Source organism: Aaosphaeria arxii (assembly GCF_010015735.1).
Source record: "Aaosphaeria arxii CBS 175.79 unplaced genomic scaffold BU24scaffold_1, whole genome shotgun sequence".
Taxonomy (NCBI): domain Eukaryota; kingdom Fungi; phylum Ascomycota; class Dothideomycetes; order Pleosporales; genus Aaosphaeria; species Aaosphaeria arxii.
In genome coordinates, this window is record NW_022983474.1 from 1478682 (window position 1) to 1497355 (window position 18674).

At 50.6% G+C, this 18674-nt stretch overlaps 8 protein-coding genes across 8 annotated transcripts; 3 read left to right on the plus strand and 5 right to left on the minus strand.

Moving 5' to 3' along the window:
* Positions 1-323: 323 nt before the first annotated feature.
* Positions 324-1771, plus strand: BU24DRAFT_361442 (uncharacterized protein; the record flags this gene model as incomplete). The annotated part of the gene is made up of 3 exons (XM_033524145.1): positions 324-549; positions 610-761; positions 820-1771. The coding sequence occupies exons 1-3, from the start codon at positions 334-336 to the stop codon at positions 1769-1771; spliced, it is 1320 nt and encodes a 439-aa protein (XP_033389215.1). The 5' UTR covers positions 324-333.
* A 73-nt stretch (positions 1772-1844) lies between these two features.
* BU24DRAFT_469662 (putative aspartate aminotransferase) lies at positions 1845-3437 on the minus strand (the record flags this gene model as incomplete). Its single annotated transcript, XM_033532622.1, has 7 exons — positions 3290-3437; positions 3199-3240; positions 2885-3141; positions 2696-2841; positions 2419-2627; positions 2285-2367; positions 1845-2235 (listed from the first exon to the last, which is right to left on the minus strand). The coding sequence occupies exons 1-7, from the start codon at positions 3419-3421 to the stop codon at positions 1845-1847; spliced, it is 1260 nt and encodes a 419-aa protein (XP_033389216.1). The 5' UTR covers positions 3422-3437.
* A 342-nt stretch (positions 3438-3779) lies between these two features.
* Positions 3780-6051, plus strand: BU24DRAFT_487407 (uncharacterized protein; the record flags this gene model as incomplete). Its single annotated transcript, XM_033533450.1, has 3 exons — positions 3780-5476; positions 5528-5642; positions 5693-6051. 3 exons carry the CDS (start codon positions 3780-3782, stop codon positions 5723-5725), a joined length of 1845 nt encoding a protein of 614 aa, XP_033389217.1. The 3' UTR covers positions 5726-6051.
* A 258-nt stretch (positions 6052-6309) lies between these two features.
* Positions 6310-7498, plus strand: BU24DRAFT_416545 (mitochondrial 54S ribosomal protein YmL16). Its single transcript, XM_033526482.1, has 2 exons — positions 6310-6750; positions 6870-7498. The coding sequence occupies exons 1-2, from the start codon at positions 6351-6353 to the stop codon at positions 7241-7243; spliced, it is 774 nt and encodes a 257-aa protein (XP_033389218.1). The 5' UTR covers positions 6310-6350; the 3' UTR covers positions 7244-7498.
* A 44-nt stretch (positions 7499-7542) lies between these two features.
* BU24DRAFT_456907 (uncharacterized protein) lies at positions 7543-8222 on the minus strand (the record flags this gene model as incomplete). Its single annotated transcript, XM_033531487.1, has 2 exons — positions 7543-7728; positions 7827-8222. The coding sequence occupies 2 exons, from the start codon at positions 8220-8222 to the stop codon at positions 7543-7545; spliced, it is 582 nt and encodes a 193-aa protein (XP_033389219.1).
* Positions 8223-9906: 1684 nt separating this feature from the next.
* On the minus strand, positions 9907-13427 carry BU24DRAFT_340010 (uncharacterized protein; the record flags this gene model as incomplete). The annotated part of the gene is made up of 2 exons (XM_033523213.1): positions 9907-12122; positions 12173-13427. Coding segments are annotated over 2 exons (3471 nt in total), but the record flags the coding sequence as incomplete, so codon positions are not given.
* A 485-nt stretch (positions 13428-13912) lies between these two features.
* Positions 13913-16434, minus strand: BU24DRAFT_416547 (kinase-like protein). Its single transcript, XM_033526483.1, has 2 exons — positions 16130-16434; positions 13913-16070 (listed from the first exon to the last, which is right to left on the minus strand). The coding sequence occupies exons 1-2, from the start codon at positions 16207-16209 to the stop codon at positions 14012-14014; spliced, it is 2139 nt and encodes a 712-aa protein (XP_033389221.1). The 5' UTR covers positions 16210-16434; the 3' UTR covers positions 13913-14011.
* Positions 16435-16478: 44 nt separating this feature from the next.
* Positions 16479-18273, minus strand: BU24DRAFT_416548 (galactose mutarotase-like protein). The gene is made up of 3 exons (XM_033526484.1): positions 17701-18273; positions 17317-17634; positions 16479-17248 (listed from the first exon to the last, which is right to left on the minus strand). The coding sequence occupies exons 1-3, from the start codon at positions 17965-17967 to the stop codon at positions 16871-16873; spliced, it is 963 nt and encodes a 320-aa protein (XP_033389222.1). The 5' UTR covers positions 17968-18273; the 3' UTR covers positions 16479-16870.
* Between the last annotated feature and the right edge of the window lie 401 nt (positions 18274-18674).

Consider the following 18674-nt stretch of genomic DNA (forward strand, 5'->3'; position numbering starts at 1 on the left):
GACATAGTTAAACAGGAAGGAGGTTAGAGCGTAAATCAATCTGCATCGGCAATTTAATAGGTGATCGTACTAAACCTCGCGCTAACTGTATTCACTATCAACTTGTTCCTATTCAGTAAATTGTCCGTGTCAATATATACAACGTACAATGTCCTATGACCAGCATTGGCGTTACCGTTCCGCGCATGGCATAGCAACTCTATGTTATTTGTTACCTCACATGTGAGCGGCCTTGGTATCTCAGTCCCGAGTCAGTCAATTGCTTTCCTCCTTATATAAGAGAAACATCGCGACATATTGATCCATCCTCTCTGAAGGACCAACTTGCCCAACATGTTTGTTCGTTCTGGTGCTATTCTATTGATCCTGGGCCAATCGCTTGCTCAGAACACTGCAGGCTCTTTCACGAGCCTGTCGTTCAATGTTGCGGGCCTTCCGCCGATCTTGAACGGAAACGAAGTCCCGGGTGACAAGACAACGAACACGGCGCGCATCGGTCAGCTATTTTCACAATACAACTATTCACTAATACACGTTCAAGAGGACTTTGTATGTATCGTCATTACCCTAAGTCCGAAGATATGGATATTGACTAGGGAATGCTACTAGAACTTTCATGCCGCGCTTTATGAGCACGACGACCATCCGTACAGGACGCCAACCAGCGGAGGAGTGCCATTTGGCAGTGGGCTCAATACCCTAAGCAACTTTCCATATACCTCTTTCCAACGCGTCAAGTGGAACGAATGCAGCAATGTAGAGTATGCAGCACAAATTCCTACCATTGGGGATCGAGATTAGAGCTAACACCTTGCGTAGTAGTGCAGATTGTCTCACACCAAAGGGCTTTACATTTATGCGTGTCAATGTCGCACCTGGCATATCTGTAGATGCCTATAACCTTCACGCTGATGCTGGAACCACCGCTGCTGATCTCAAAGCTCGTGCTTCGAATCTCCGCCAAGTTTCAGATTTCATCAAGACCAACTCTGTTGGCAATTCCGTGTTGGTATTTGGCGACTCGAACACTCGCTATACACGTTCTGGCGACATACCCACCGTCTTTGCGACAGAAAACGGCATGAAGGACCCGTGGGTTGAGTTGGTCCGCGGAAACACGGCACCGCAACCAGGCACAGATGCATTGCTTTGCAGTAATCCAAGCACGACGACAGCCTGCGAGACAGTCGACAAAGTCTGGTACCGGGGCTCGCCAGCCGTGACACTCCAGGCCACTTCGTTTGAGTATGCGAGCAACAAGTTCTTGCAAGAAGATGGGAACATATTGAGCGATCACAATCCCGTATTGGTAAACTTCAATTGGAAATCTAGCCCGCAATGGCGCGTCAGTAGTACTTTTGGCAGCGAGTCAGGAGGTTGGTACAATGATCTTCCGTTGCTGGCGAATGTCCAGAAACCAACTGTGTCTTCTGTAACGCTGCAAGGGGCAAACCGACTCGATAGAGTGTCTCTGTCGCTCGCTTCAGGGGAAACATTTTCTCATGGCGGAACAGGTGGCACCGCGTCAACGTTAACGCTTGGTACGAATGAGAAGCTTGTAAGTGCCACACTTTGCAAGGGGCAAAGGAATGGCAATACACGGATTTTCTACGCGGAACTGAGGACCAGTGGATCTAAGAGCGTTGCAAGTGGTGTCAAAACGAGTGACTGTGTAGATTACAATGCGCCAGCGGGCTTTTCTATTGTTGGTTCATTGGGCAATAGTGGGGATGAAGTTGATAGTCTCGGCTTTATATACGCCGCCATCTAAATCAACGCTTATTTAACTTCGATGCATCGCTATATTGAGACGTATTCCGACCAAAATCGCTACATTAATTATCTTACAAATCAGACAGTCCTCGGATCATACGTTGAAGTCCTTCGTCAAGTAATTCTTTCGAATGAGCAAAGACGATCCTAAACCACCCCGTTTGTTCACTTCGATAACCTACTCCGGAGGTGATGTAAAGTTTTTCCCGCCTTAGTCTTTTGAGAATGGCATCATCTGTGATCCTGCTATTCTTAACCATCGCGCCGAGATTTGCCCAGATGAAGAGAGTGGCGTTCGATTCTTCGTAGGGAATTCTGTTCTGGTGTAAGATCGAAGTAACATGATCGTAACGATCCTTGAGTCTTTCTCGATATAGACAAAGATAATCGTCCGTGAATTGACGATCGGCTAGCAGATTCGCAATTGCCTTGTCAGCCAGGCTGGATGGAAAGCTGAACAAGCTAGATGAAGTCAGGCCCAGTTGGTCTACCTGCTGACATGTGAACTTACGAGATGCTGATGCACGCATCCAGAAAGCCCTTGTTAGCTTGACTGATAACGCATCCAATACGTAGGCCTGTTGCCCCAAAATCCTGATTTCGAGGTTATCACAAAAGTCATTGGATAATAATCATAGAACTCACCTTGCTCATTCCCCACAGAACATGTAACAAGTTAGAATCAATCAATCCCGTTGTATCAATGGCCAATGCGGAAATGAACCCAACTTCAGATGCCATTTGCGGGTTTCCCCAAACTGACAGTGCATATATTTCGTCGAAAATAAGATGTATCTGTTTCTCTTGGCAAAACGACATGAAGCCCTGTATCACTTCTTTGGAGTAACATCGTCCTATTGCATTCAAGAGCGTCAGACCTAATGATCTGTTCAATCGCATAAGAAGCCCAAAGAAAACATACCAAGTGGATTGTGAGGGTTGCATAACAAGATTGCTCTGATAGTTTTGCCCTCTTTCTCCGCTTGCGTATATGCGTCCTTGTAGTGGACTAATGCATCCTCGGAGAAGGGATCCGTGGAACCAAAACCAACCTCTTCAACATTGACCCTATTAATGTCAGCTTCATTAGTTCGTGGATCCGAGAACTTACCCTGCGCGAACGCCTAGCATTGACTTAAAGGTAGTCCAGTAAGGACGTCCAATAAGCACGAAGTCTCTAGGATCACAAAGAGCCCAGGCACAGCATTCGATAGCATTGCTAACACCAGCCGTTGCCACGATGTGAGAAGGTTCAATAAGTTGACAAGGAGAGAAATGATGGTTCAAAAAATGACAAAGGGAGGCCTTGAGTTTGTCGGATCCTGAAAAGCCATCGCCGTAGGTCAAGGCATGAGAATCCGCCCAAGACTGCAATGTTATTTAGTGGAAAATTCTGCTTAATGATGAATGGGTTCGGAAACCGACTTTGTGGTTCAAGAATTTGATCATCTCATCATGCATTAAAGACTGTCAATGTGAGTTACTCGACTGAGAGAAGTGTAGGCAGAGCACTCACATTTTCTGCTAATCCCATATTGACGAAGCCATTAGGATTGGTCACGGGATCCCAAAGATCCTGAAGGATATCAAAGAACTGTGGACTCTGGGCAGCAATTCTAGTGCCCCGAGATGATATTGCTGTAATCATGATCTATGGCTTGGAGTGGTCCCTGAAAAGTGTGCGAAGGTCCGCGCTGCAATTTGGGGCACTGTACTTTGAAGTAGCAAAATACATGAGTTAAAGTCAACTATGCAAAATGTGAAGGATAATTTGAGCCATTCTCAATTGACACCAAACATTCAGAGAGCCCCGATCTACGGACGCAAATTTACATGGAGTTGCGTTTTTACGATAGACTAAGTCGGATCGGAGATCATTGGTGGCCATCGGATTTAAGTGACCACGACCTCCGCCGTTAGTAAATCGTTCTACTCATTCAAGTTCAACTCCGACAGGCCAACAACCACGAATAGCACAGCATGCACTCAACCGGACACCTTGAATCATGACATCTGGTAACAGGGACTCTCCTGTTGCTATACGATCCTCCGCGGCTTCCCGGCGAATTCGGAAGCCTATAAACTGCGAAGCTTGTAGACGCTCAAAACTACGTTGCGATCGTCGGAAGCCATGCAATACCTGTATACGCCGCGCTCTCGGAGATGCTTGCACCTATGTAAGGGTTACAGGAGAGATAACTCCCCAAGGCCACAATCAAATACGACATCCGGATACCACCCAGGCCCATCCACGAGGCACTCCAAGGACCGTCTCATCTGTTTTGTTACCTTCTCCACAGGTGGTGCCAACCACCAATCTAGACTCACAGAGAGAAGATGGCCAGAATTCTCGTTTTCATTGGGACGACGTTCTATTGCGTCCGACGAACGAAGCAATCGATACCATTACTACACAACCAGAGACAAGCTTCCCATTCCCGCCAACCACCAGAAGTCCCATCGAAGGACTGCTGAGCATACTGCCATCCGCATCGTGCTGTGACTATCTCGTAACCAGATTTTTCACACATGTATCTCCCTTGTTCAATGTCGTCCATGGGCCGACGTTCCAGCAGCAATACACGGCTTTCTTGAGGTCGCCGGAGCAAACCAACCTTGCTTGGCTAGGGCTTCTATTCGTGGTGTGCAGTTTGACATTGCTGACCCTAGATGAGGGCGATCCCATTCTACATGAAATTTCTCGACATCAACAGCAGGCTGCGAGCGTGCTTGATCTATCAAACCAGTTCCGTCGTGCCGCGACAACATGTCTAGCTCATGATTCATTCCTCACCCACCACAATTTGAATACCCTCGAAGCACTTTTGCTGTTGATATACGCTATCTGCCACCTCGAGGGTGTCGAGAGAGGCTGGACACTCCTTGGTATTGCTCTGAACATAGGAATCGCACTCAAATGCCATATAACATCTCCAGGGTTAGGCCAGACAGAGAGGGAACGGCGTCATCGCTTGTGGTCGGGAATTCTGATGCTCCATACGTATCAAGCAATCCTATACCGTGATATAGACTTGTCTGGACTCCTCAAAATTCCAGCTACAGTGCCTGCAGAAATCGACACAGGTAACCTTACTGATGATGCCTCTCGGACGACCGGTCATGGCTCTCAAATGACTCTTATGAAGTTCAAGATACGTTTGTTCGAGCTTTCTACCAAGGTGTGCTCTCATCTCTCCGGTACGTCGCTGAACGACGAACCAGCTTTGAACAGTTTGGATGCTGCCATTCAACAGGAGCAGACAGATTGGGACTCAGCCTTTCTTATCGATGGAATGCCCAGTATTCTTGACACAACAAGCTATGCGCATTGGTGCATCCTACAAACCTATGCACACCAACTCTATCTACTTCTCCATAAACCTTTCCATCATCAGCGATCTGGTACGTTCAGGACACAATCGAGACAGAAATGTATAGAATCCAGCGTGGCTCTACTGGATCTCTACCGCCAATTTTACGAGCTTCCTCGACTAAAAAGCTATCGCTGGCTGCTGAACGGCATGACGAGTTTCAATGCCCTGCAAGCTTCAGTTGCGTTATCATCGTGTCTCCTTGGTGTTCCAACCCTCCCCGAGTACGAGGATTATATCAAGTCCATTGATGCTACGATGGACCGCATGAAGGAACTGCAGGTCAGCAGTCCCGTCTGTGTGAAAGCATATCCTATCTTGCGAAAACTTCAGTAAGTTCACCCCATCAGAATCGCATTGATCGATCGGCTAACAATCCTAAGCCAACAATTGACTTCTGAACACACCATGCGACCAGAACCAAGGGGAATTGTAGACGACGAATTTTGGGAATGGATAGATGGCGTAGATTGGTCAAACTTCGACTCAATCGACTTGGTAAGCTGCTTCATAGACGTTTGCTTTGGTTCCTTTGCTGACCATAACAGGGATTTCCAAATGATTTTCCAGAGAACGTATAACCTGAACGCCGATCATCGCATGACAACATCTCAAAATTTTTGCCTCCAAGGTTTGCGTTGAAAGAAAAGATATTGCGACGGGGACCTGCTATCGGACATACGCACGGACCGCCTTACTTATTATCGGAGATGCCTCATAGTATCGGAGAAGATTTTAATCATGGGCGAAACGGCATCTGCATCTATAAGATTTGCCTTCTCAAAGTCGCATTAGAAACATCGATATTTCTCAATATTATCAAAGAATTTCTTCATTCTGGACGACATCATAGACTTCTTGCACACCATTTCAGCACATTTAATTCTAGGTACCTACTCAGCCAAACCTACTAGGACTATAGTAACACGTTCTATTCTAGTTATAGATATCTTATCAGTATTATTACTACCATCTCAACTTGGCTTTTTGATAGTCTACATTTGTATCATATCTCAGAAAATCAATTCCTATATCATGCAAACATCCAAGTTGTAGCAGAATATGGTAACTACCTAGGTAACTAGTCGTTGACTCGCTTAGTCATCCTTCCCGCGTAGGGCTGAACCTCTACCGAAAACTTTCTGTGAACATCACCAGAGAGCTTCGCATTGCTCTCTCCCCATCAACAAAACACTCCACAACACAATGCTCACCCCAATTCGAAGGAGAGGCGCTTTGTGCGCCTCTACGATAATCCAAACCTCGGAATCGATTCCCTCATTCCTCCTCCCCGCCTTCCAGCCCGCCAGGACCTTCGCAACCACCTCACCACGCCTCTCGAAGATCGGCTCCTTACCACTCTCGATTCCGCCGGAGGTCAGCTTCAAAGTTGTTGCGCCTTCCCTGGGCGGCGGCCGTGGCAATGGCAATGGAAACAAGGGCGGCGTTCGCACGCAGGCAATGTCGACTGTGCACATCAAGGGCCCGCTCGGCGAGCTGTCGATGGACATCCCGAGCTATGTGAAGATCGACCAGGACCCGAGCCTCCTGGGACCAACGCTGTCCATCGAGGATGCTAAGGATGCTAAGCAGAGGGCTATGTGGGGTATGTGAACCTCTTTATCCCTCCGTCTCTTTTCAATTGACTCAATTGACTCTTTTGGGACGTTGAAATGGGATATTTTACAATAGTTTGGTTTGAATTCAATCCTGACATCGTGACAGGCACCACCCGCGCATACCTTCAAAACCACATCCTGGGCGTCAGTGAAGGCCACAGTGCGATCCTCCGCCTCGTCGGCGTCGGCTACAGAGCCTCTGTCGAGACGACCGCAACGACCGTCGAATCCGAGTACGCAGGCCAGCAGTTCGTGAACCTGAAGGTCGGGTACTCGCACCCAGTCGAGCTCGGGATCCCCAAGGGCGTGAAGGCCAGCACGCCGCAGCCGACCCGGCTGCTGCTCGAGGGCGCCGAGAAGGAGGTCGTGATGCAGTTCGCGGCCAAGATCAGGAAGTGGAGGGTCCCCGAGCCGTACAAGGGCAAGGGCATCTTCGTCAACGACGAGACGATCAAGCTCAAGAACAAGAAGATCAAATAGATGGCAACCGAGTTCCCCCTTACCTCTCTCACGGGAACCCCATTCTTGTTGTCGTGTATTATACGGGATCTTGTCGCGACTTACATATCCTTGGATGTACGAACGAAATGTATCATTATTTTTTTCATTATCATACGTGCAGAGTGACCTTGCACGAGACAGACTCAGGGAAATCATCATGCCTGTACATAGTGTATGTAGCATACCACCATGACCAAGAACCACCACCATCTCATCCCCAAATTTCCTCTCCTTTCCCCCATCCATTCCTCTCTCACCTCAAGTCCACACGATCCCCTTCAAACCTGACTAGCAGGCTCATCCGGCTGCCACGTCGCGACCCACGCCGCCCCGAAGATAAGCAACCACATGATCATCCACGTTCCCGTCGCACCCGCGTTCCCTAGGCCAAAGAACCACCCGATCAGGATGCCGATGTGCGCCAAAGCCGCGAAGATCAGGAAGATGTCGAAGTGCCAGCGGCCCTATTCAATCGTATCGTCAGTCATTCACACCCCCTCCAAAACAACATCCAAACAAACAAACAAACACACGAAAGGGAAATGAAATATGAAGAACTTACGACCCTCAACCCAAGCACCTTCCTCCATCCCCTCGCCTCCCCAATAACCGCAAGACACCACGCGATGAAGAAAAACCCCAGGATCGCCAACACGACGTTGATCGCGAAGCTCACCCACCGGCGGTACCCCGCGTAGGACACGCACGAGAGGATGGAGATGGCGGTGCGGATGACGAGCGTGACGAGCATGCAGAGCCGCCGCGCGAACAGCGCCTGGTCGCCGCCCGTGCGCAGGCTGAAGGACGAGAGGCTGAAGGACCAGCAGCTGCGCATGTTGGGGCACGCGCGCGACTTGAAGCTGCTGTTGTGGGTTTGGGGAGAGGTGTTGTGGGTGGTTGCGCCTGGGCGGGCGGGGAGCTCGGTGGGGAAGGCGTGTTGTTGTTGGGGGGCTGCCATTTTGGGGGGTTCTTGTGTTTTTTCCTCTGCTGTTTCTGATGGTGGAGTTATGCGATTTTTCCTGGTGGTTGGAGAGAAGGAGGTTGTTGTGTTGCGTTGTATTTGTGTCGTGCGCTTCTGCGGGGACAGTAAAGGTGAAGGTCGTGGATATACTCAATACGTGGCTTGCTCGAGAGAGAGTATCAGGTGGCCGAGACGTAGAGCCGAAGTGACAAGACCTTTCTTTTATTTATCCTTTTGCAACCTGCAAGCCACCCAGCTCTTGAAAGAACAAATCCTTCGACTAAATGCCTTAACTCCAAACGGCGAAGGAAGGCAAGGGCAAGGGCGAAGGCGAGGGCGCGGTCAAAGAAGAGGATAAGGCTGCCTAATATACCAGTCACCCTTCACAAATCTTCAGCCTTAGCAGCACTGACAGCAGTTCGTGTCTATAGCAAACAAACAAATAAATAAATAAACAGAACCTAGGCTGTGGTGGATACCTACCCAACTATGTATGCGATCAGGCAAACAACGCACCGCACGTCGTGATGCACAGAGAGAGTCTTAAGAAAATCTAAGCCACCGCGTAACCGCGCCCTGTGCCACTTCTGGGAGGGGGTACCGCCAGCCCTTTTAAAACAGGCAGATTGCCGTGATTCATTCGGGCTCCCGTAAGTGACACCAGACGGCAAGGCGGCCAGGCAGGAAGGGACCAAGAGGGCTTAACACGAACATACCTGGCCGTTGAAGAATGTGGCTAGGGATTGGCTAGGCGAGATTGCGCTGCGGTTTTGTTTAGGCATTGGATGCTTTGGGGGCGGTAGTTAGGTACGTACGAACGGATAATGCGGGCTGTGCTTGGGTGCCACAGAGGTACATATGGGGCCTGACTCGGAAGGATTCAAGACGCACTTATCAGGCTGCTTGTGTGCGCTGGTTTGTGAATACCGTGCATATCTGGGGCTGAACTGAAATAGATAGCCACATCTGCGGCCACAGCACGTAAAGAAAGAAATTCAAAATCTACTTGAGAGTTTCTCGATTCGAAGACATATTCACCATTTGCGATCATTCAATCACGCAGGATGCAAGGGGTATTGAAGAATTACATCTTTTACATTTCAGTTTGAACTCTGCAATTCCATCCTTTCAGGGAATCTCTATCTAAGTTGTCTCCATACACCAGCTCGGTGACGACGTTGATAGCCTCCAAGTCTTTCCCTATACTTGAACATACGCACACGTTTCGTTCAGACTTCGAAGCAGTCGGACTCAACCAACCTTGCAGCTCCAAGGCCAACTCGAACCTCTCGAGGAGGTGAGTCAAAGCCTCGTTACTGACAAAAGCGGGATTCCAACTCCTTTGCACCCAAACAACCGCGCACCCATGCTCTTGAATAGGAATCGAGATAACAACCAACCAACGAGGCTCCATGCTGAAGCAGGAGATGACCATGATAGAGGCCGGCTGGATGGAAAGAAGAAACAAAAACACGCTGTCGTGAGATGATTGCGTCACTTCGCTGTGACTGCCGAAGAAGTGGCTGCATTATACCCAAATGCAATGCCGTAAAAATGCTGATACAGTACGCCGCCCAATTTCCCTCCTTGAACTCCAAATACAGTAAACCGTTAGAATGAAACTCCGCATGATCGTCAGTCTCTTTACAATATAACATGCCGTTGACGCCAGTGTTGGTGCTTAGTACACAGCGCTCGTCCGTCTTCCGGAGTTGAGCTTGCTGAAGTTGATGCTCTGGGTCGCAGTGTCTTCGAAGCCTTCCCAAGGCAACTCCTCATCTTCCTCGTCGATCGAGTTGTGATCATTCTCCTCGTCGCTCTCGATGTAGCTCTGAATGGTAACCTTCTTATCCTTCTTGGTAGAAGCACCTTGCTGAGTTTGGAGATCAATCTCTCGGGTGAGCTCTTCAACATCTTGCTCGGTGATGTCGTTGCCCTGTTGGCCTTCAACCACATCGTAGAGGTGGTAGATCTGCGTGTCCTTGATATCGATACGTCGAAGAAGGTCCTTGATTTCCTCATTGATGGCTGTCCGCTTCTTCAATCCCATGCTGGCATCGTGAGCCTCGAGGAGCACTCGGTAGGCTGCAAGCTCCATGTGGAGGTGAGAACGCTCGTCGACCAATTCCTTCACAACCAGTGCCAGGGCCTCTTTGGGGTCTCTTGATGGACGCAGTGTTGCATCGGACTCATCAGGCATGCGGGCAGATACCGGGATCAGTTTAGGTACATGCAATGGGTCGGCAGATGGATTTTCAGCCTGTCGACGGCAGACGGAGCAATTCTCGTTATCATGGGATCGATTCCCCACTGTGCGGGTCAGGTCGATCTTGATGGTTCGCTCGCGTGCTGCAATCTTGATATCGGGAACGATGAAAGCTGAAGTCATGTTGTCCATGGGAGCACTGCGGCGGCGGCGGCTCGTGTTGCTAAGCATGGACATATCAATGTTGGTCTCGTGGGTTTGAGATGGGTCGACAGCAGCATCGTGATCTGCAACCCCGCCGGTGAGATCCTCAAAGATGGTTCCGTTAGTACGCTCGGTCAAATCCTTCATTGAGGATTTCTTCGGAACCGAGGACCGGCGGTCGCTTTTGACGGAGGCCATGGATCGAACAGTGTCATTCTGGGCTTGCCTCTGCACCGGAACCGAAGACCTCATGTGATTCGCAAGCCTCTCCTCTTCAATCTCTTGTCTGAGTCTAGCAATATCCCCAGTATTGAATGCGCTCAACTCAGTCAGGTCCATCTGAGATGGCTGTTCCAAATTTGTACCATGACCAAGTGACACGTAGGGATTTCCACGAGGTGTAAGAGAGAGGTCGGTTGTAGACTCCACATCACCATCTAGATCCTGGGTGAGATTGACAGGGGCAGATACGCTTCGGTGAACGTCTGGTGCGTAAGGGCCGCGCTGTGAAGTAGAGTAGAACCTGTTGGCTGATTTCTGGAAGCTCCTAGCAGGGTTGGAGATGTGCGAAGCATTGGCGCTCTTGCTAATGCGGACTTCTTCTCGTACTCTGTCTGCAATACGGGTTCGAGTATCGTCGCGCTTGGAGCTGGACTGTCGTTGGGTTCCAGTGGTGGTGTTGTTCTGTCGTAGATTGTGGAGCTCACGAGTCAATGTCTCGCCTGTCTGTTGCTGTCTCGATGTAATGATCTTCTTCCTCAGCTTATTCTCCCGTTCGGACCAACGACGAGCTTCTTCTTCGTGCTGCACCGCCATCCGGGCAAGTTCATTTCGAAGGTGTTCGTTGTCTTCGCGGATAACTTCGTTCGTCTGCTCCTGGGTCATATCGTAGAAGTGACGGATGGTCTCATCCCGGTGGGCAACCCTGTCTTTAAGATCGGTTTCGAGGCTTGCCCAGCGGAGGCGTTCTTGATCTTGTTTAGCTTTTAGTTCAGCCATCTGCTCTTTAAGTGCATCGTTATCGGCCTTGAGCTTCACATAATCGGCTTGCTCACTGCGGGCCTTACGAAGCTCAGCCTCCCTGCGGAACAAAGTCTGCGTGTTTTCCTCGTTTTGAGAACGCATGCGTTTCAATTCAGCACGAAGGGTCTCGTTCTCTTTTTGGGTATCATTTCCTGCTCGGTTGAAGCGTTGCTGAAGCTGGGCAGTCTCCTCTCGATAGTGGTCTTGCTCCTGGGCGAGTTGTTGGAGAAGAGCCTCATTCTCCTCGCGTAATCGATCAATCTCCTGTCGGAGGGTTCCATTCTCGGCACTCAGAGCTTCCTTCTCCATCTTCAACTCTTCAAAGTTTTGAGATGCTACACCTAATCGGGTTGCCATGGTGTCTCGCTCTCCATTTCTTCGGTTCTTCTCGATCTCTGACAGTTCCACCTTGCGCTCCGCTCTGGCCAATTTCGTACGGAGAGTTTGCACAGAAGCTTCAAGTCCTAAATTACGTGTTAGCATCTGTTTATCACAATCAAAGAACTACACCTACGCGTCTTATCCACTTTCCAATTGCTCTTCCCGGAGCCCTCGCCATCAGTAGATCCCAAAGCGCTGTCTCGACCGCCACGTGCCTGGGCGGATGCCCGAAGCTCGATTATCTCGATTTCCTGATCCTCGATCTTCTTCTCGGCTTCTGCGCGTTCGTGCTCGAGCTGGGCGACGCGTTCCTGCAACAGCTGGAGGGAAGTGAAGATCGCCTTCTCCTCGTCGGGCACGGGGAGGCTATCAATGGGATAGTAGTTAGCTTGGCCTCTAGCACGTCCATTCTTACGGGGTGCAGCAAACCGTGTTCGAGCGGGAGTGCTCTTAGAGAACATGGGTGCACCGTCGTCGAAGACGCCAGAGACAAGCTCCGTAAGATTGGGGATATCCGGCAGCATGAAGGACTGTGCCGTGGCGTTTTGCGCGGTTGTGGGCCGTGACTGAGCATTCGTATTGTTGTTCGCGTACGCATCGACCATGCCGTCCATCTGAAGAGAGGTCTGTCGGCTGCGCGAACCCCATCGCGTACTCTTGGACTGAAGTGTCACCGTGGGAGGACGCTCGTCCATGAATGATGATTCATCTTCCGACACCTTAGCGTGCAGTTGAGCGAGCGATGCGCGCTTTCGCTCGACGTTGCCAGCTGCGGGAGAGTTACGCGTGCTGGCGGGTCGAGCAGCAGTGGCCTTCAAATCATTACGCGATGCACGTCTGAGTTGAGCGTCGCGTCGAAGGCTGCCGGTTTCAGCTGCGTGCGACTTGCGGGATCGTGCTGAGGGCGGCGTCATGTCGTAGAAGCTGTTGTATGCTCCGAAGGATTGCCCCTTTGCCGGGGTGCTCCGGTTGCTTCGGGGAAGACCGCGACCTTGCTCGATTGAGATGTCATCTTCGTCTGAGATGCTCTGGTCGAAGTCCCCAAATTGTTTGTTTACCATCGAGGTGTCTGGGATGGGCTGCTCGGAGCGCAGGCCCTGCCAGGAATTGATCTTCTTGGCTGTTGACCTGATTCGCGGGAATGTAGGCAATTCGTTGGTTTCGTCGTCAATCCGGTGTTGTGTCGAAGCAAGGAAGTCTGGGTCGTCTTCGAAATCGAGAGAGTCGCCCCCGAATTGCTGGGTAGGATTCGAGTCGCTGGCTGCTGGTGAGAGCGATGGGTCTGGCCGAGGGCTGTGGCTTAAGCTACGTGATAACTCTCGAATGGCACGCGCCTTCTCTTCGCTCATGGGAGGAGAAGACTGCAACATTGAAGATAGTGAGGCTTCTCGAGCCTAGGGGTGTTTATGGACGTGTCGCGTGTATCATACAGGAGTAGGGGATAAGAAAAGAAATGCTTCCAAGTGATAGAGGGAGCAGGTAGACAGGCCGAGACCAAAAAAGAGCTCTCGAAGCTGTGGTCAGTTAGTTGCAGGTCGTGGAAAACGCGGGTTGTTGCAATGAATGTAGAGGGAAAGTTCGAAGGTTGGGTTGGACGTGTTATGGTAAATATCTTGGCGTAAACAATCACATCGGCCAATCACCAGCTTGCATGTGGGACCTTAGCGCTTCGTCTTCCATCTGCCACCCCCGCATCGCCGCACGCACGGGATCTACTTTAGTATGACAGGCAAAGTACTCCTCCATCAACAAGATTAAAAGACAATTATCTCTTGTGATTATAGATTACAATTCTTCTCTGTATATTATTCTTACTGTACTATATCATTCAAAAACAAGGCAACCCAACTTCAAGTCTAATAAAATTGCTCATATCATTTCATATCAAATATCTCATCTATTAACCATGCAAGTCGTCCCTCCTCACTCGAGTTAAAGCACCCATCTGAGCATCACCATACAACTCCACCCCCTACATCCCCTCCCACGCAACCTCCCTACCAACACAAAGCCTGTTGGATCTTACTAACAACGCGACCGCAACTCCGTGAATGATCAATAGCAACAGCGAGCCCCCTAGACCGCCGAGACCGAGGTATCTTCCGCGCCACGAAAAGCCGATAAAGAGGAAATCTAAGGAAGCAAACAATAACAATGGATACGCCACCCAGGGGTCAGCTGCGAACGGCTGACAAGGGCTGAATAGGGAAAAGACTTTTGCGCTGAATATCGCGATTTTGGTAACGCCGGTGAATGTGGGATTGTGCGTTAGTTGGACGAGTTTGGGACGTGTAGGGGGCGGAGGTGGTGGTAGCATGAGACGAGGCGAGAGCGTGGGAATTGGGGCATTTGGGTCATGAGGATCGGTTGGTCGAGGTAAGTCCACCTTCTTTGGTCGAAGAACCACAGATCCCTCTTGCGGAGAGGGTGTGCGCTTCGCTGGTGTTAGGTCAGGTGGTTGTGTAGTTGGGGGACTTGGTGAGCGATCAATCGCCGAGGCACTGAGCTTCGAGCGACCGTGCCGCATGTATGAGGCGTTGCTTTGTTTCCGAAAGACCTGAGTCGGTGCTGGACTCGGGGTATCTGCACGAGAAATGCGCGGACTAAAGTCGTCGAGGCCAGATCCGCCGCCAAAGGAGTATTCATTAAACACTCCTGTCGATTTCAGAACCTGCAAGATCTCCTCTGTTCCGGGACGATCGTCTGGGTTGAGAGCCAGAAGATGTTTGAGAGACTTGTACAATTTATCTGGAAGATCTGAACGTACTCGTTGCTCGTCGTCGAAGCCTGCCCAGGCCGAGATCTCTTCTCGAAGTTGGTCGAGGTCCTCGTTGTCTTCGTCGATGCCATCAGCATTGATGTATGGTAATTTGGCGAAGCACATGAAATAAATGATCATGCCTAGGGAGAAGATATCAGACTTGGTGGTGAAATTTCCCAGAGGACCTCCCGCCCGCTCTGGTTGCAGAACTTCCGGTGCACAGTACGAAATAGTTCCTGTTGCACCTGTCGACTTCCGAGCCACATTGGCACTTTGCACTTCTCCAAAGTCACTCACAAGAACCCTAATCTTGCGTCCAGTATTATGAAGCAAACAGTTGGAAGGTTTCAGGTCCCGATGAATGTAGCCGTTCGCATGCAAATGGTTGAGACCAGACGTGATGTCTTTGAAAAACGCAATGATGTCATCGAAATGCATCTTGCGAGGTCCGTTCAGATTCTCCGGAGGCTCCATCTCGCCTTTCGAGCGTCTCCTCATCCTCTCCTTCAATTGCTCAGTCGTGAGAGATGATCTCGCTCCTTCTGTGATGTAGCTGTGCAGATCACCAGCATTACAGTACTGCTGCAGGATAAAAGCGCATGGAACGCTGGGACCGAAATTCGATATCTGGTAGTTCTCCAACCAAACATGTCGATAGGAGACCAGATTCTGATGCGATAGATTTTGGAGTAATTGCACCTCGATCAAGACCTTCTCGAGCCATTCGTGGTCGTCCCCAACAGGGACACGCTTGCACGCGAATTTACCCAGCGGAACGCCATCCAAAACGTGCTTGACCAGAAGAACGACTCCTTTGCCTCCTCTACCCAATTCCCGCTCCTCCACGAAGAAAGTCTTGAAGTAATCCGGGCTGAACGCCTGCGAAGATATCCCGTGATGTCGCGGCGGAACCGGCGTGCTCCCCACGAACTCCGCACCTTCTGGGGCTCGAAAGTCGCCGCTGGAACTACCAATCGGCGGCGGCGCAAGTTGTTTGTGCGGCGACGACGGTCTTGATCCCTCCGCAGATCCTGGCTGGCTCCGTCGCAACATCTGAAAGTATCCTGGGTTGACGAACCCGGAGTCTGCGTCCTGTATGCCGCCATGCTCGTGCTCGTCCTGGTCTTCTGGTTCGTGGGGGGTGTTGCCTCGAAACGGCCTGTGGCAGTAGGGACAGGAGGTAGACTCGACGGTGGAGGTGTGTGACGCATCGCGAAGGGAGAGTTGCTTTGATCTCTGGTCGAATACGACGACCGCGGAACCGTGACGCCTATGAGCGGTCAGTAGAAATACAACAATTAACGATGCGCATGTAACATTCAGACGTACAAGACAATCTCGCGCGACTCCGCGGGGACGTATGGTACCAGCGACATACTCCGCTGGTACTCGTAGTCGTGGTCATCCATGGGTCTGGGTGGTGGTGATGGATGTTTACTCCTGCGGGGAAAGGGCGGGGACGGAATGATGGTTTGAGGTCAGAGACAGCAGGGCGCACAGTCATGGGAAAGTGCTCAGCACAGCTTGACAACCGCTACTGCGCATGGCAGTGTTTGTTGTTATCATCTGGCAAAAGTCTAGTGGCGTAAGATATGGGGCCCTGTTACTTTATATGACAAGGGAACCCGATCGGGTGAACGAGGCATGGATGGTACTCATAGGTCATTAAAGTAAGGTATGGATGAATCAGTGCACAGACCACTCGTTTGTATGGATGCAGCAGACAGCTGAGCCCTACCACCAACACGAATCACTGCCAATCCATCCTGATAGTATTGATGAACTGATTGCGAGGCAATCAATTTGTTGTCCTGTCAGCAGACCAAATGAATGTACCAACGACCACAATGTTTGCCGCCAACTGACTTCATGGTACTCCTGTAGCACGTCATTTACAGGACATATGGAAAATGGTCGTAACTATTCATTATTTATTCGTTCACTGCTGCTGGGGTAGATCTCCTAATGGTCTTGAAAGTTCAGCTCGCCGCATTCCGTTAAACCTTTTTACCACTATGACTCGGAAGATTTAGTTATCCATCAGCTTTGAAGAGATATCATGGCAAGAGCCTATAGCAAACTCTTGATCACCTGTCCGCCCTCGAAGACCTCGCCCTTCTCGAGCTTCTGCCATCCGTTGACGGCGCCGACCTCGATGCAGACCATGTTCTTGTAGCCATCCTTGGGCTGGAAGTCTCCTATGCTGTTGGCCTTCTCGATCCACGGGTTCCAGACGACGGTGTCCTGCAAGTTGTCGCGCACGACATCGTAGCGGGGCTTGCCGTCTTCGAGAACCGAGGTCGTGTCCTGTGGGATCGAGGAGTAGACGCGGTCGACCTCGCCGGAGATGGTGACGGACGAATTCGATTCGGTGTGGGTGGAGGCATTGAGGACCTTGTCGACGTACTGGACGCCGAGGAGGCCGTTGACGGCCACCTTGGAGATGTCCTACATCACATATATCATCAGTCTTTGGCTACTCGCTAGGAATAATAAGCGCGCTGATAAGTACTCACCTGAACCTTGAGGTATGTGTGGAGGAGGAATTGGAACTCAAAGCTGTTCTCGCCCTCGTTGCGGACATTGATGACCGTCTGGAGGCTGTCCTTTGCGAGAGTTATGCTGTAGACCAAACCAAAGTCAAATGGCCATGCCTTGCGCGCATCCTCGCTCAATCCAGAGGTGTAGAGGCCGAAGTCGAGCTTGACCGAGTTGCCGTCGAGGGCGTCCTCCGAGCTGGACTTTCCGAGATACTCCCAGCGCGATGTTCGTGCGAAGCCATGCTGTGGGAGGGCGGAGGTTGCGTGGCCGGACTTGGGTGGAGGACCGAATACCTGTTGGTGGAAGATGTGTCAGACAGATTCGACGATGGGTAGCGACAGCAGGGTAGGTAGACTCACGGGGAAGACGACAGGAATACCTCCGCGGACAGCCTTGCTTCCATCCACGGCAGCAGCCTCGCTCAAGAAAAGGTTCTCAGTCTTTCCTCCATTGCTCTTCCAGCTCGTGACGGTAGCTCCGTAGAGTAGGACCTCGACGCTCTCGCCGGAGGGTAATGTGGCAGTGACCTTTGCGCTGGCACCCTCTCCGACGATGTCAACCTGGGCACCTGGGGCAGCTGCAGCAGGAGCATTCAATGCTGAGGGACGATTGGCGCGGTCAACCATGATGTAGTGGGGTGTTATTTAGTTGGTAACGGTAGTGGTGGTGGTGATCTTATGTTGTTGTTTGTGATTGAGGAGAAGGAGGGGCAGACTGATGATGGAGGGAAAGCTTCAGAAAGTATGAGGGTGAGAGAGGTGGCGGGCGAAGATGTCGTCACGATGAATATGGGGAGGAGATGGTCAGGAAATCGAATATTTCTTCACAAGAGGTGGACTGTAATGATTTATAAGAGGGGAGAGTTACAGTCGTCAATGGTTGAGGGGAAGTATTACTTAGTTAGCAAGTAACAACAAGCAGCTGGGGGGGAGTTGAGGATGAGAGGGGTGAGATCCTCCAATGATCCATTGCGAGCAGCGAGCCCCACCACCCACCTCCGTCTACACCCCCCCCCCCCACCGTGCCCCCATTCGCATACGGGCCATTCCTACCGACAGAGTCCATGCCAATCCAATCCAATCCAATCGAGTCCCCCAAACTCTCACCTGAAACACTCCCGTTTCACCTGCACATCCATCTATTGCCATCTACGTACATACATATGCACGGCAATTACTTGTACAATATATAGTTACCTAGTTACAGCAATTACAAAACACCAATTCCACATCCTCCCTCCCTCGCTTAAGCTAGACGCATGGCCAGCAGGTATGGTGTATATGTAAGGCAATAATGCTCACCTGCATATTGGGCCATAAGTTCCAAATAATAA